The sequence below is a fragment of the Panthera onca genome, chromosome D3 (genome assembly GCF_046562875.1).
Source record: "Panthera onca isolate mPanOnc1 chromosome D3, mPanOnc1 haplotype 2, whole genome shotgun sequence".
Classification (NCBI taxonomy): domain Eukaryota; kingdom Metazoa; phylum Chordata; class Mammalia; order Carnivora; family Felidae; genus Panthera; species Panthera onca.
The window spans coordinates 40,560,794-40,577,926 of NC_138350.1; the positions used below are offsets into that span (position 1 = coordinate 40,560,794).

Sequence of the window (17,133 nt, forward strand, 5' to 3'; positions counted from 1 at the left end):
GAAGAGATTATTTTTAAAACATGTTTTGGTCTTATAAGCATGCAGAATCTTATAAGCAAGTCTAAAATATTAATTAGACAGTAAACATGTTCTAGGATATAACAGCCCAATTCCAGAAAAAAATCCTTTAAAAGAACAAAATAACTCTTTAAAATAAACTTTGGAAGATGAGACTAAAACACAAGTTATAGGATATGGCTTAGAGATTCAGTTAGATGTCAGAACACGTGAATATTATGACATAGTTTGGCTCACCTATATAGACTATGACAAAGTTCTTACCTTAACTTTTTGTTGGTAAAGATCATCCAGCTTTTGAACTTCTTCTTTCAGAGTTCTTACACCTCTCCTGCTTTCTGTTATCATTGTATTTAACTTGGGGAAAAAAAGTTTGGTTGAGAAATCACATCCATACATCAAAAACATCTTAATAAGTTATAGAACTTTCATATTATCAAGTCTACTAACTGAACCATGTTATTCTCACCTATCATTTATACCCCAAATTTATTATTCCCCAAAGAGGAATTTCAAACAACAAAAAAACTTATGTTTTTTAACATATAATACTTAAATGCAGAGTGGCATTGGTTAGGAATAAAAAATGTGGCTTAATTCTCAGTAAAATAATGATACCAATAACTTCTTCCACTAGTAGCTGTGGGAGTGTCTTTAAGCTCTATACTGTAACAATATTATACATATTACATATACTCTTAACATTTTAATATTAATTTATTAGTACATATAAGTTGTTTTTGCCCTCTAGTTTTGAAGTCTAGCTTTACTTAGACTTGATCTATTTTGTTAGCTATCTAGTTTCCCATTTGTTTACTTTCTAGGAGAAAAGAGAAGTATGAATAGTGATTTCATTGGATGTTTGCTAACTGGTTATTAGTCAGTGCTTCCTTCGAAAAAGTAATAAAGTAACCACATTTAGTCTTATTCAACTTTGAGCTTTAAGATCTGTTGAAACCAAAACTAAAGAAAAAAAAGTGTTTCCAAAGTTCAATTCCTGTCAACAAGTGCTAATACCAGGCGATACCAGTAATTAATACGGAACGTTTTCCAGCTAGACCAAGAAGGTATTTCTTGCAGGAAACAGAATATATCAAAATGTATAAATAAGCTGGATATATTTTTTTAAAGTTTATTTATTTTTGAGAGAGAGTGAGAGAGTGAGCGAGCACAAGCTGGGGAGGGGCAGAGAGGAGAGACAGAATCCAAAGCAGGCTCCAAGCCATCAGTGCAGAGCCTGACGTGAGGCTCGAACTCACGAACTATGAGATCATGACCTGAGTCAAAACCAAGAGTCGGACCCTCAACTGACTGCGCCACCCAGGCGCCCTGCTGGATCCTTCCTTAAAAGAACGATTCAACACATATATGAAGTTATAAAAAAATTATGTTTATATATATATTTGGGAAAAATTTAATGAAGCAATTGTTATTTGGTAACAGATAGGATGGTAAAATGACTACATATTTATTAAAAAAACTTGCATATACTTCACATTCAATTATCAAAGTCCGCTGGTAAGGAATATTCTTTTCCTATTTTACAAATGAGAAGAATTGGCTAGAATAAATGCTATTCGCTTAGGATCATGCAACCAGCATATGCCCCGAACTCCAAACTACATGTTCTACTAACTCCAAGGACTTTTCTATACCACCTGACTTTCAAGTTATTTTAAAGGATGGAGTTACTGAAGCTACTGTTGGGCAGGAAAAAATTTTCTCTGCCATTAAAATTCTTTTGGCTGATCTAAGAATTAAACTGACATGAGACCGATTAACAGGAGAGAATCAAATTTAATTTCGTATGTATGGGGAATCCACAAAGATATGAGATTCTAAAGACAGGCAAAATGATGTATGAGTGTTATCCTGAACTAAGGATAAGGGTAGGGGCCTGGGACTTCAAGAAAAGGACAGCAATTCATGGGAAGATGAAAAGAGTAAATGTTTGTTGAACAAATGTTTGCTGGGCCACACAGATACAATGGGACACAGAAAGGAATTTTAACAAAGGGACTTTGCTAAGTTCCTCCCTGTCTACCACTCCCAGTTTATATTATACTGTAGTTATCTGTGGTGATAGCTGTCTTCTGGGAGCAGATCCTTTAAATTCTTTTAGGCAGTTAGGGGATGGAGATCAAAGTTTCTGAGTCTTTTGGGCCTTGAATGTTTTCAGCTCTAAATAAGCTGCATGCCAAATGACACATCTTGGGACAATTTGCCCTTGGCCTTGACACTATAAACTTCCAGTCTAAAGACACGTTATTTCTGAAATAACTACTAAATTAAACAAGTTGTTGCATTAAGTTTGCCTGCAATAAGACCAATGGACACCCAAATAACCAGACTTCCACTAGGCTGTCATGTTTGGTCAAAATCATGTTTACTTATCTCTGAGCAGCTTCTACCTTCCATGTAAGCTTTACTAAAGTTTCATCAATTGAACATTCCCCTCTCCAGTTACAAAAATATACATTTCCATGGTGGCAAATAAGGAAAAGCTTAAAGAAAATAACAATTACCAATAATACTACAATCCCAAAGAACCACTATTAATATTTGGCATACTTCTTCTAGTATTTTTTCATTCATTCATTCATTCATTCACTCATTCATTCAATAAGCAACTGTCCAGCAGTTTATAAGCAAAGAAGATATCATTAGTTACTTTAATTAGATGATTTTTTTTCTTCTGTCATTGAGAAGACAGAAGCCACTAGAATAGAATCCCATCACTTCTTGCCTTCAGTCAACCCAACCAAAATATTTGTTTGAGACCTTTCCTTCTTCCTTCCAGTCAGTTTCAGGATGCAGGACACCCATTTTACTCATGAAGATAAGCAACACATTTAGCTCTTTTCTGGACCCCAAGCCTTCAAAGTTCTTCATGAACCATATGCAAACCCATCAATCCTTTTTGATCATAATTTTTTATTTATTTATTTATTTATTTATTTAAAAAAAAATTTTTTTTTTTTCAACGTTTTTTTTTTTTATTTATTTTTGGGACAGAGAGAGACAGAGCATGAATGGGGGAGGGGCAGAGAGAGAGGGAGACACAGAATCGGAAACAGGCTCCAGGCTCCGAGCCATCAGCCCAGAGCCTGACGCGGGGCTCGAACTCACGGACCGCGAGATCGTGACCTGGCTGAAGTCGGACGCTTAACCGACTGCGCCACCCAGGCGCCCCGATCATAATTTTTTAAACTTTACTATCTTTCCCTTGAATGCACTCATCTTAAAAACAATTTTTTTAATGTTTGTTTATTATTGAAAGACAGAGCAAGACAGAGCATGAGCATGGGAGGGGCAGAGAGAGGAGGAGACAGAGAATTTGAAGCAGACTCCAGGCTCTGAGTTGTCAGCACAGAGCCTGACGCGGGGCTCGAACCCACCAACTGCAAGATCATGACCTGGGCCCAAGTTGGATGCCCAACCGACTGAGCCACCCAGGCGCCCCTGAACGCACTCATCTTTAAAACCAAACAACTCCCTCCCCCACCAAAAAACCCCACTGCACAAAAATGAAAACCTTTTCCATACACCACTTCCTATTATTCCATTTTCTTTCCTCAAACTTTTGTGATAGTCTAATTTGTAGTAGTTCAGAGAGTGTAGACTATTCATATTCTACAGCATCTTCCTCTACTACCATTAAACTTCAGTCTATAATAATATGCTTTCTGGCTCCTCTGCTTCACGAAGTTGCTTTTGCAGATATCACCAGTAACATCTCAATTACTAAAGTCAATGAACACCTTTCAGACTTAATCTTATTAGATATCTATCTAACATTTGTAGTTGCTGATCACTCCCTCCTGAAATTCCCTTCCTTGGTTTCTATGACCATGGAAGCTCCTAGTTTTCTCTTTCAAGTTTTGAGAGATCCTTCTAATTCTTCCTTACGATTTCTCTTTCTCTGCTTGTACTTTGGTAGTGGATGTTCTCCCAGGATTCTGATCTTTGCTGTATTCTTATCTATTCATTTGTGAGAGCTCTCTTTCTCTCTCTTTCTGTCTCTCTCTCATTTTCACACCTGAAAGATCTCCTGGCTTTAATTACTACATGCTAAGAGATACTTATTTACAACTATGTCCAAACTTCAACTTCCTACAGAGCATTCTCCACTTTGATGTCCTAGAGACCTGAAACTCAGCATACCACAGCCTGAAATTCTTCTATACCCTTCTCTTGTATTCTTTATCAACGTTCTAGAATATTACCACTGAAAGATCCTCTTGACCAAACCATTCATGCTCTCCTGAACTCTTCTTTCTTTTTTTAAATATTTATTTATTTTTGAGAGACACAGAGCATGAGTGGGGATGGGCAGAGAGAGAGAGAGAGAGAGAGGGAGATACAGAATCTGAAGCAGGCTTCGGGTTCTGAGCTGTCAGCACAAAGCTCGACAGGGGCTTGAACTCACAAACTGCAAGATCATGACCTGAGCTAAAGTCAGACACCTAAATGACTGTGCCACCCAGGTGCCCCTGACCTCTCTTTCTGGCTTGTGTTTGTCCTCTATATTGTTCAGATTTAGCAAGAATCATGCTAAGACAGTTTAATCAGAATCCCTAACCTCAATATCTAATCAGGTTCCTCATTCTCCAACATCTCCCAGTTGATATCTGATCACCTTGACCTGCCTTCAGTATAAACCCTATTAGGTCGGTTTAGACAGAATCCTCCCTTACCCCTAGCATTTCCCTCAGTAAATTTTTATCCACTGATCTGCACACTACTCCTTGGTTATTAATTCCCAGTTTTTCTTTCAGTTGTACTTGGAGATAAGCCCAATGTTTCTCACCTACTATAAAACTTCTTTGTAATAGCTCCCCCTTGAATAAAGTCTACCTTACCACCATTAAGTGTCATGGCTAATTTTTCTTTTCCTCTAACAGCATATACCAAAGGTGGACACCTGCATTCTTAATTTCTTTCTTCCTTAACCTTCACATCCAAATAGACCACTAAATTACATAGTCTCAATCTTTATATTTCTTTTTTCCATTGTCACTGCAATAGGCTTGGCTTTACTTATCACTCAGGATACTGTTAGGTCTCTTAACTGTGTGTCTCTAGTTTCATGTACCTCTAACTTAGTCTTCAAAATGCCAACATCGTGGGCTTACTAAAATACACATGTGTTGGGGCACTTGGGTGGCTCAGTTGGTTAAGCGTCTGACTTTGGCTCAGGTCATGATCTTATGGTTGATGCATTTGAGCCCTGCATTGGGCTCTGTGCTGACAGCTCAGAACCTGGAGCCTGCTTCCGATTCTGTGTCTCCCTCCCTCTCTCTCAAAAATAAAAGAAACATTAAAAAAAAATACACAGGTGTTCTGCTTTCTCTTAAAAATCTTCAATGGTATCTGGTGCCTACAGAATAAGAATGCAACCAGTAATCAAGAACAGCAAGCTCCGGGGCACCTGAGTGGCTAAGTAGGTTAAATGTTCAACTCTTGGTTTTGGCTTAGGTCATGATCTCAAGGTTCATGAGACTGAGTCCTGCTGTGAGAACGAAGCCTGAGTGGGATTCTCTCTATCTGTCCCTCCCTGCTTGTATGCTCTCCTTCTCTCAAAATAAATAAACTTAAAAAAGGAAAAAAAAAAAAAAAAAAAGAATAGACAAGTTCCTTCATAACTATGTTTTTGTTTCTCCAGATCTAATTGCTGTTTCAACCTTCCCCAGGGATGTAATCTTAACAGGTCAAGTCTGGAATTTGTTAGCACCACTGAGGTAGTAATCTGCCTACTAAGACCATTTTGTTCCTCAAGGGGAGGTGACTTTTCCTGAAATAATCCTCTTTTTTTGGTTTATGACTTCCTTGTCCTGCCTTTAAAAACTTTCCTTTCTATAGTCCTTTGAAGCTCTTTTCTGTTTGCTAAATGGGATGCTGCCTGATTCATGAACTGTTGAACAAAGCCAATTAGATCTTTAAATTTACTCACTTCTTTACAAAACTAGAAATGCAGCCCTAGAGACAATACAAAATTCATCTATTTTTATTTTAAACAATCTCCAAACCTCCCCTATTTATCTTAAATGACTTGTAATTTGTATTCTTTCCTGGTGCCTTTGAGATGTACATGTTAAAGTACAACTTCAGGAAGGTAATTTTTATCAAGAAAAAAAATGAAAAACACAAGTTATAAGGTCTCTGTTTACATGTTTATGTGTGTCTATTATATGTGTGTTATAGATGTGTGGTATTTTCTGCCTCTGGACGGTCTTACTAAAATTAGTCTGTAAAAAAGCTCTATTTAACTGGACTTAAATAAGTGCTTAAAGTATTCATAAAAATTGTTAAAATATAATAGAAACTAACCCAAATGCTTTCTTTCTTTCTTTCTTTCTTTCTTTCTTTTTTTTTTTAAGTTTTTTATTTTGATAGAGCAGAGGAGGGGCAAAGAGAGAGGGAGAGAGAGAATCCCAGGCAGGCTCCGCACTGTCAGCACAGAGCCTGATGCAGGGCTGGAACTCATGAACTGTGAGATTGTAACCTGAGCAAAACCCAAGAGTCAGATGCTTAACCGACTGGGCCACCCAGGCACCCCTAACCCAAATGCTTTCTGAATGCATATCACATAAGTGCTTAAGTTAGCTTAACTTTGTTGATTTAATTAAAATAAACCTTCCTTAAGAGATATCAACATTGAATAAAATACTTACATACAAGTCTTATTCCACCTGGGCTTATCAATCAAATGAGTTAATGTTATCTGTTACAAAATTTGTCAGCAAGAAAAATTAGCTTGGGCTGATGGGTGACTTTGTTTAATAAACTTTTGGTGGGTAAACTAAACATAGTAAAGGGGCACCTGGGTGGCTCAGTCAGTTAAGCGTCTGACTCTTGATCTCAATCAGGTCATAATCATTTGGTTTGTGAGTTAGAGCCTCAGCACAGAGCCTGCTTGGCATTCTGCATCTCTCTCTCTCTCCAAATAAATAAATAAACTTTAAAAATGTTAAAAAATAAACACAGTAAAGAACAAGTATATTAAATGGATGTAAATTAGATAAAAAGTTTTTAGGTGAATTTTTAAATAGTTTTCCCAAATCTTTTTTTTTTAACCTGGAACTTTAAAGTTTTGCTAGGTTAAGTTAAATGATGAGTTGCGTTAAATTCATTCACTATTCATATTATTTCCAACTAAGATAAAATACTGAAACGTTAATTACTGAATGTCGGTTTATCCACTTTTTACTTCCTTTTACAGAGGAACTATAAAGGTATGTGGGTCTACTATTAAACATGTGTTATGCTGCTCTGACAAATCTTCTGTGAGAAAGCACATGTTTCTTAAAGTCATAAAAAAGTATTTATTAGTCTGCTAATTCATATAATGGTAATGGAAAAGACAATTTATAATTTCTTACTTAGATTTCACTAGAAATTAAAAGTTTCCGAGGGTTAAAAATTCTACTATGTGTAACTGAAATTGCTAGAAATAATAAGGGAAACACATTCTATGTGTGGTCAGGGTTGGCTGATTAGAATGAATTTAGGGGCTGTTGTGTGGCTCAGTCGGTTAAGTGTCGAAATCTTGATTTTGGCTCAGCTCATGATCTCACGGTTTGCGAGTCTGAGCCCCGGATCAGGGACTTGGGATTCTCTTCCCCCCCTCTCTGCCCCTCCCCTGTTCTCTCTCTCTCAAATAAACATTAAAAAAAAAAAAAAAAAAAAGAATAAATTTAATTAAGTAAAAGAGTTTTAATATAAAAAATAAGCTAGTACAAACTTAGAATGTGGTTTTCTTTCTGTTAACAGAGCAAAGTTTTCTCAGATTACTGGTCCACTCATTTAGAAATTTAAGCAAACTTTTTTCTTAACTTTTAAAGTAATCTGCCTAGAAAGCAAAGATTTTGTTTTCTTAAAATAATTTCCTGTGTTGTTTTTATCAGGTCTTTGATTACTTAAGAAAGCTGAGCATTCTTGGGGCGCCTGGGTGGCGCAGTCGGTTAAGCGTCCGACTTCAGCCAGGTCACGATCTCACGGTCCATGAGTTCGAGCCCCGCGTCAGGCTCTGGGCTGATGGCTCGGAGCCTGGAGCCTGTTTCTGATTCTGTGTCTCCCTCTCTCTCTGCCCCTCCCCCGTTCATGCTATGTCTCTCTCTGTCCCAAAAATAAATAAAAAACGTTGAAAAAAAAAAAATTTAAAGAAAGCTGAGCATTCTTTATTAGAAGAGCTAAGTTTTACTTATAACTATTTTACTTTCTGTATTTGTCTGTGAAGTCTTTGTCACCATAGTTAAACGGATAACTAAGTATTGTTTCACAGTGACCTATGATCTTATTTGACAAAGTATCTTAAAACCTCTTCATATTCCTACAAACTTCTCCAAAGCGAACTAACTTTTCAACCTCAAACTAACTTTGAGATTTTCTGGAGGGCTTCTAGAACCTCCCAATAGACTTGTTATCTCTCCAGAAAAAGAAGAGATGCTAAACTAATTAGGCTTATTTGATATGTTAAATTATGCGGGAAGTATTGTCAAGTAAGAAGACTAAGCTTTCTTTCTATTGTATTTATGTAAATATATAAGTTTTCTAGAAGTTGTACTAAATCCCCAAAGTCTAATATATCTTGGTATAGTGTTATCAGTCATAATTCCACTTATTATCTTAAAATATTCCATGTTACTGAAATAACCAACTTTCCTTGTCAATTCCATTACAGTGAACTTTAATCAGATTTCAACAATGGACATTTTTACAAGTCTTTTGTCATTCACAGACTGTTATTGTTTTACCCTGATACTCTGCAATAGTTTCCTGCAAAAATACTTCATCTTCAAGGAGATGTAAGGAAAGGGCTTTTGACAAGTACAGATTTCTGATAACTTTATGATCATAAAACTGGACTGGGTAAGAATTTCCAAAACTAACAGTAAACTGGATTCAAGTATAATAAGAATTAGTAACATGGAACTGAATGAACTGAGGAGGATGATCATAACTTTTTATGATTTGTTGTTTGAAATGCTGTTGTATAATGTTTTGCTTTTCCAGATTTAAGGACACCTTTGTCTTAAGATATGTAGGATTTACAACAATTTGTAAATATATATATTTACAATATATATATTACAACAATTTGTAAATATATATATATATATATATATATATATATATATATATATATATACACACATATGTTTAAAGTTTATGTATCTGGGTGGGGGAGAGGCAGAGAGAGAGAGGGAGAGAGAATCCCAAGTAGGCTTTGCGCTTGTCGGCACAGAGCCCAATGCAGGGCTCCATCCCACAAACCATGAGATCATGACTTGAGCCAAGATCAAGAGTCAGATGTTTAACCAAGACTGAGCCACCCCGACACTCCTAAAGTATATCTTTATAAGCAATGATGAAACATTTACTTTTTCTACCTGGTTCAGATTTTGGAAACTCTTTTGAGTATTCTTTTCATAATACAGTTAGTTATTTGTATAAGTTCATTAATAACCTGTCTCCTTGTAATAAGACACACAATTGGAAATATTGGGTATATTATCAAGGCTTTGATTGGATTTTCATATTTGAGAGAGGTTTGCATAGACTCATATATGACTGGACACTCTTAAGGAACTAAGGTTGACTTTAAGGGAGTCAATAAAGCCCCTTGCAAAAATCAATCTGGTACACCTTGCTTACAAGTTTCCAGCAAAGTAATTTTAAAAAGAGCTTATATGGTCAATCACTTTTCTTGCTATTCTTATGTAATTAATCAGGCCAAGTCTAATGCATATAAATTAGTTTTATTGTGGTTATCTTTGGTAAAATGGGGGTAATTGTAGAGAGAAAAATTATGTTTGAACCTGTGTAGATATTAAATTCTAATCCTGTTGTCTCTGAGGTTCTGTTACATACCAATAGATTGGACTAGGTCCTGCATTCTTCTAATTTCTTCAAATATCTGGCTATAACTGTCCAAATTAATGTTTCCATTTTTCTCCCCTGACTTCTGATTTGGAACATTAAGAACCAAGACTGCCTTGAATCTCCTTGAAAGGGACTATTACTACCTCCTTACTACCCAGATGGCAGCAAGATTTCAGGGACTTGAACCCTAAATACATATCTCACAGCTGAAGAAGGCTCTGCCTGACATCTAGTCCTGTGCAAATGATGGAGACTTCCCAATCAAATTGACCAAGAAGAGAAATAGCTGACAGCAAGGCAGACTGCTTCTTCTCAAGACACTGGATCAAGACTTCGTACTTTAAACATGCCATCTTCTATTCTCTTCCTTTACTTTGGCACTGGTCTGGAAAGATAAAGCCATCATCTGTATCTCCCAGGCCATTGCTAAGGGGGTATTTGGAACAACTTTTTATTTCAGGCTAGGACAAAACCTAACTGACCCTTGGTGTGTATAGGTAAATGCAGCAATCCTTGTGATTTAATCCATTAACAGGACTTCCTTAATGGGAATGATTTGTGCCCCAACAGGGTTTTTCTTTGTCTGTGGTGGTTATCATCCCCCCTGGGACTATGAAGGCCTAAATGGCTAACATATAATTGGATAATGCCTCTTAGGTTATTTAACTGTGCCTCTAACTGCCCATACTGAGATACCTCACTGGTCAACTCCCTAAATTTAAACTGTCAAGTCAGAGGGATTTCGTAGGAGGCATTCATGACTCAAAATTAGCTTCCTTTGACTCTGGCCAAAGTTGTTCTTGGTAACAGAACAGCCCTTGATTATCTTTTAACTGACCAGGGAGGTGTTTGTGCTATGGCCAACACTACCTGTTGCACCTGGACTAACATTTCTGGGGAAACTGAAACTCAGTTATATAAGATCACTGAGTAAGCCACTTGGTTTAAAAAGATGACTCCTTTAGTGGGGTCTTTCTTTGCCTTACTTGATTTTGATTGGTTTGGGTCTTGGGGACCATGGTTGGAAAGTACAGTCCAAACATTGGACTTATTTGTTATAATCATAAAAATCTCCTACTATGTTGTATTCTCTCAAAAACTTTAAGTGTATGTTTGCAGCCTTGAACTATCAGGTAAATGATCTCCCTAGGACTAGAACATCAGGAAAGTGAAAAGAATGACAGACTTAAGGAATATGAACCTAGAACTGAGACCTGTGACTGTCACAGAGATTAAGCACAAATGTCATGACTTAGGTCATGGATATCACACAAAGGAACAACAAAAGCTGCAAGTGGTGCTGATGCCTTAAATTGCGATCGTATCTCTCAATCAAGGTGATAGCGTGATCAAAAGGGGAAAACTAAAGGAAACTACCAGTTCAAAATGGAGTTACTTGTGCTGGGCCCATGTCACCAAACCAGAGCTTAATATTCAACCTAACTGCAATTTCAACCTTCCCCAGGAATATAATCTTAACAGGTCAGTCTGGAGTTTCTGGTTAGCACCACTGAGGTAATCCACCTCATAAGACCCTTTTGTCTTTCAAAGGGAGGTGAAATCTTGCCTGAAATGATCCTTTTGTGTGTATGTGTGTGACTTCCTTGTCCTGTATTAAAAATTGTTTTCCTTTCTGTAGTCCTTTAGAGTTTCTAATTGTTAAATGGAATACTGCCCAATTCATGAATTGCTGAGTAAAGTCAATTAGATCTCCAAATTTACCCAGTTGAAATTTTAACATTTGTTTAATTATTTTAATTCATTAATTTACGTTTAGTCATTACTAATGTCAAATAGCTATTTTATCTTATGCCATCTTAATTTGGTTAAATTGTCAAATTTAAGAAATAGTTTAATCTTCAGTTTCTGAAGCATATGATATTACTAATCATTTCTTTTTTCCCCTAGTTTTGATATAATGTATATATACCATTGTATAGGTGTAAGGTGTATATGATATGGGGGGGGGGGAAGGGAGGAGGGAGGGGGGAGGGGGAGAGGGGGAGAGGGGGGGAGGGGGGAGAGAGGGAGAGAGAGAGAGAGAGAGAGAGAGAGAGAACGAACTAACACTACAATAAGTAGTTTAGTTAAAATCAGGACTTTCTTGAAAGTCTTCCCTACTTTGGCTTTTGGCTTTTATAGCATTTTCTCTTCCAGTGATCTCCAACTATTTTGTCCACTTCTAAGAGTTTTCCCCATAATCTCCTTCCTTGAATTGCTTAAGTGGTGCTATTTCTCAAGATTTAATCCTCTGCCACTTTCCTCTACATATTCTAAGAAATATCACTCACATCTGGCTTCAAAGTATCATGTATATGGTAAAGACCCTGAAATGTGTATTTTTAGACTTGATCTCTCCCCTATGTTCTGAATCTATTGTTTCAGCTTCCTTTTGGAGGTCTATTTTCTGTAAACAGTAAGCTCAACATCTCTAGTACTCTCCTGGTCACATGCACTCATTTTTTTCTCTGCAGGGTTACCCGCACCGGGAAGATGGAAGCCACTGTCAGTGCTCCTTTCTCTCTTAGCTTTAAAAGTCCATCAAAAATGCTTGGGTTCTACCTCAACATTTCCTAAACCTGTCCACTTCCTTCTATTTGTACTTTGGTTTAACCTCTTAACAATTTTAGTTGCTTCCCCACAAGTCATTTTTTTCTATGCCCAAAGGGGTTTTGCAAAAATGCAAATCTGATTAGCATAACCGCAGGTCAGTCTTTTTCTCCAAATGGTAGTTTACATTTTATATAAACTTGTTATATTTACCTTTGGAATATTAATATTGGGCCTAGCCTATAGTACACATCTTATAATCCCCATTTTGTTCACCCCCCCAAATTTCCTGCTTATAGCCCTTAAAAAGTTTCAAGTCTGGGGTGCCTAGGTGGCTCAGTCAGTTGACCATCCAACTCTTGGTTCAGCTTGGGTCATGATCTTGTGGTTTGTGGGTTCGAGTCCTGTGCTGGGCTCTGTGCTGACAGCCTGCTTGGAATGCTCTCTCTTTGCACCTCCCCTGTTCTATCTCTCTCTCTCTCAAAATAAATAAACATTAAAAAAAGTTTTAAAAAGTTTCAATTCAGTTTGAAAATCTATAGGTTTAGTGCCCATTCCAACAGAAGAGAGAAATCAAACTGAAGGAAGCTAAGGGAAGACTTCATCTTGAATAACAGTCACATCTGTGGAGTACCTGTTAAAGCAGTCCCAATTCCTTCTTTCCAATGTGTGATGTTACAGAAACCCCAAATTATAATAACAATAGTATCATGAAACTGCCCACTTATCTAATGTTACAAAGTTTACTATTTTTTTGATTGGAAATTCTTTCTAATACAAAGTAAATCTTGATACAATTTGTTAACATGTAAAAAACGTGGGTTACTTGCATAATTATTCGTTTAATGCATAGGCTTTATTTCCAGATAAGAAAAAAAAATTTCTATTCCTGGTAAAGATAGGATTTTGTATCCTGAAATGCCACAATAGTTCTTGAAGATATGAATTAACTGGGGTTTTCCTTCAATTATTTGGTGTCACATAAACAATACCTTTTGTTTGCAGTTGAGAAGTAGCTTCTTAACTTTTCTTAATCAAGTATAACAATATTTAAAGATTACCAAATCGATAGTACTGTTCTCTCTGAGAGATATTGGTCATATCATGTTTCAAGTATCTTAGAAGAAGGAACTTTCTGAAACTTACTTTTGGAAATAGACTTTTATAGGCATTTGAGTTCCCCTGAATTTCATGGTGCGGAGTGAAAAATTTGGTAAATAAAAATCTCTTAATTTATCATAGCTACTTAGCCTCTAGCCCCAAATGATATATATCTACTTTTAAGGGAGCCATGTCAAATTCCTTTTAGCACAAAAAGGGATATTAAGGGGTGCCCATCTGGCTTAGTTGGAAGAGCATGCGACTCCTGATCTGGGGTTGTGAGTTTGAGCTCTACACTGGGTATGAGATTACTTAAATAAAAATAAAACTTAAAAAAAAAAGGATATTAAATTATTTCAAGTTGAAGGAGGAAATTCTCCATTTAAAGTCAAGGGAAATTTATTCAGTTTCGTATCACTTCATCAATGATATGTAAAGCCTAGAATGTTTAAGTTATTTAAAAAATTACTTCAAATGTTTCCAAGTCAAGGGTATACCCAACTCTCATTTTCTATAATATCTTATTAAAAGTTCATTCCTTAACAATTAAAAATTACAAATCACATTTAAGTGTTAAATATCTTACTTTTGCTTTTATTTTTTTTATTTAAAAAAAATTTTTTTTAACGTTTATTTTTGAGAGACAGAGAGAGACAGAGAATGAGCAGGGGAGGAACAGAGAGAGGAAGACGCAGAATCCGAAGCGGGCTCCAGGCTCTGAGCTGTCAGCACAGAACCCGACGTGGGGCTCGAACCCACAGACCGCGAGATCATGTCCTGAGCCAAAGTCATTGCTTAACCGACTGAGCCACCCAGGCGCCCCTTACTTTTGCTTTTAATAACTGTTTTGTTACTTACTTGTTCTAAAGTATCCTCTAAGCTCATTTTTTTATTTAGAGCTTTATTAATTTCTTCTTCAGTTTGGTTCAATAGTTCCTTAAGTGGCACCTACAAAAGACATAGGATTAGGAGATCCATATGATATATGTAATTACAAAATTTCTCATGAGGCATCTACACATTGCAATAGAAGGAGCCAATTTTGGAGGAAAAAAAGTGAAGTTATGATATTTTTAAACTAAATTAATACATCAGAAATAAGACAATAAAACTAATTTTCAATGTAATTTTTCTAACTGTAGAATGCAACTTGCTTTTGCTTTTCAATACCTGGAATATTTTAGATTTGCTTTATCCATTCTGGAGATACACTGCTATTATTTAAACATTATATAAGTATACTTATTTTAATGCAGTATCTTTCTTGAAAACAATTTGTATTTTTCTCTTAATCCTTTTCAACTGCTTAGTTTCACAATTATCTGCTTGTATTTCTTCTTTTTGCTATTCATTGGAACTCCACTGTAATAGAAAAGACTTGAAACACAGCAAATATCCGCCAGCAGGGAATGACTGAATAAGTTACACATGGAGGAGTCTGAGGCTGCAAAAAGAACTGGGAAGATCTTGAAATACAACTGCGGAGAGATAACCAGGGGAGGTTGTTCCATGAAAAAAAGCAAGATGGGTGTCCAGAATAAGCAGATGTTTACCAGTTTATTTAAGTAATGATAAAAGTCAGGAACAGCCAGATGGGAGAGATGCAGAGCGTAAGGTACTCGGAAAGGGATGCAGAACTTCCATGCCCTCTGGGTGTGCCACTCTCCCTACTTCTCCACATGTTCACCAGTCTTGAAGCTCATAATCTGCTTGCATTCCTTATGTTCGTCCTCTGTTCGAATAGTTTCCCATTACTATGTTTTAATTGAGGTCAAACTCACTTTAAAATGGTTAAACTGAAATCATTAAGTTAAAATGAATTTAATATAAAACTACTTCTTTTAAAGTGTATAGTTTAGTGGCATTTAGTACAATGTTGTGTAATCACACCGCCTCTTGTTCCAAATCATCTTCATCACCAAAAGAAAATTTTATGTTACTATGTTTTTAGTAGGTCTTTTGAAGTTATTAATTGCGGAGTTTTAATTTTGGCTGCTCTTTTTCTTTGAAAGATGCAATGCCTTTTTAATCTAAGAACTTTTCTCCAAATATTATTTGTGACGGTTGGGTTGCACCTTCTGGATGCTATTTCTATTTCTATTGTTCTATTATTATGTAAAACTATGTCCAAAGATCACAGAAAAACTTTCCCCTTTTCCAAGAATATGCATTCTTTTTGTATTGGGTAATCCTTCCTATACTGATTTGATGCAGGTTTTATTTTCTTGCAGCAGTGTCTGTCTACCTGCCTACCCAGCTATTGCTTGAGAAACAATTCAGTAAAAGATTAAATGTTTACTGGGTGGATTTTTCTATTGAAAATGAGTCTGACTTTATTTAATCACAGTCTGTTCACCAAATAAACTGTGATCATTGGGAAAGTAGGAACTGTATCTTTCTGGGTGTTTCATCTCTAGCACCTAGCTGGTATGGAACTTAATATGTACTCAATAAATAATGTATTGAATGAATGATTCTCAAGGGAAAAATGCATAGCTTTATACTCTGATATTCTTTATTCAAAAACTAAGTATTTTGAAAGTTGACATTTCTGTGGGGGCTACTAAAATACTAATATCTGTGAATAACTAAGAAGTTGCAATAGAACGATTTAAAAATTTTCTTCTCCAAATTACATCCTTGGACATATTTAAAAATTAGGTGCACACTTTTCATTATTGACTACTGGTGTTACTTAATGTCCTGTTATATTTCATGCCTTCATGTGTGTCCTTGTACCTGAAACTCTTTCCCACAGACCATCCCAATAAATACCTCATCTTTTAAGACTTCATTCCAGGTTCACCATTTCTGTAGAAACTTTTCTTTCTCTTTAATTCTGGCAAGAATTGATCAATACCATATCTTGTAAATGTTTCTAATAAAGTACATATATAGCAATTATTTATTTATATCTGCCTCTATTGGGACAAGTATCAATTTAAGATTAAGAGTCAGGTAATTTTTCTCTTTATAACCCTGGTGTGTATTTTAAATGTAATCAAAGTTTCTATCAGATAGTTGAATTGATAAAGTAGGTAGAGAGGCTTTGTAATTCAAAGAGAAAAGTATAATAGATTTCTAACTATCAAAAAGATGGAAGATAAAAGGTTTTAGTGTTTTATTTCCATGCTCTGACCTCAGTCATGAACAGGCTGATGTTTAAACTATTAGTTATAAATAAATAAACATCAATCATATCATTTAAAAATCTTTTGAAGATTAATTAATTAATCTCATGATTACTTACATAAACTTGAGCTCTGTATTTGACAAGGCAGTTGGCACCAGCTTCAGGATTAAACTTAATTTCAAAGTCATAACCTTTGGAATTTTCAGCACCCTTAGGAATAAGTTTCAATTTTCTGGCCAACTTGTGATACTCAGATAATTGTGTTTCAATCTGTAAGAACACCAAAATAAATGTTAAAGTAAACCAAATAGCCCTATTCCATATGGTTTTCAACTGGCATCTGCAATTTTACACAAAAATTATATGTATTTTTTTTAGTTTTGTAATTTGGTATATAAGAATGAAAGATATTATTCACAACCTGTAGGGTAATTTAAAAACTATAA

At 35.8% G+C, this 17,133-nt stretch overlaps 1 protein-coding gene across 1 annotated transcript in view; it reads right to left on the bottom strand.

Moving 5' to 3' along the window:
• NDC80 (NDC80 kinetochore complex component) overlaps positions 1-17,133 on the bottom strand; it is a 62,535-nt gene that overhangs the window by 16,445 nt on the left and 28,957 nt on the right. Inside the window, exons 12-14 of the mRNA XM_060613374.3 lie at positions 16,805-16,957; positions 14,413-14,502; positions 283-375 (exon numbers count right to left, since the gene is read on the bottom strand). Of these exons, the coding sequence (XP_060469357.2) occupies positions 283-375; positions 14,413-14,502; positions 16,805-16,957 (336 nt within the window). The remainder of the gene's footprint in view (positions 1-282; positions 376-14,412; positions 14,503-16,804; positions 16,958-17,133) is intronic.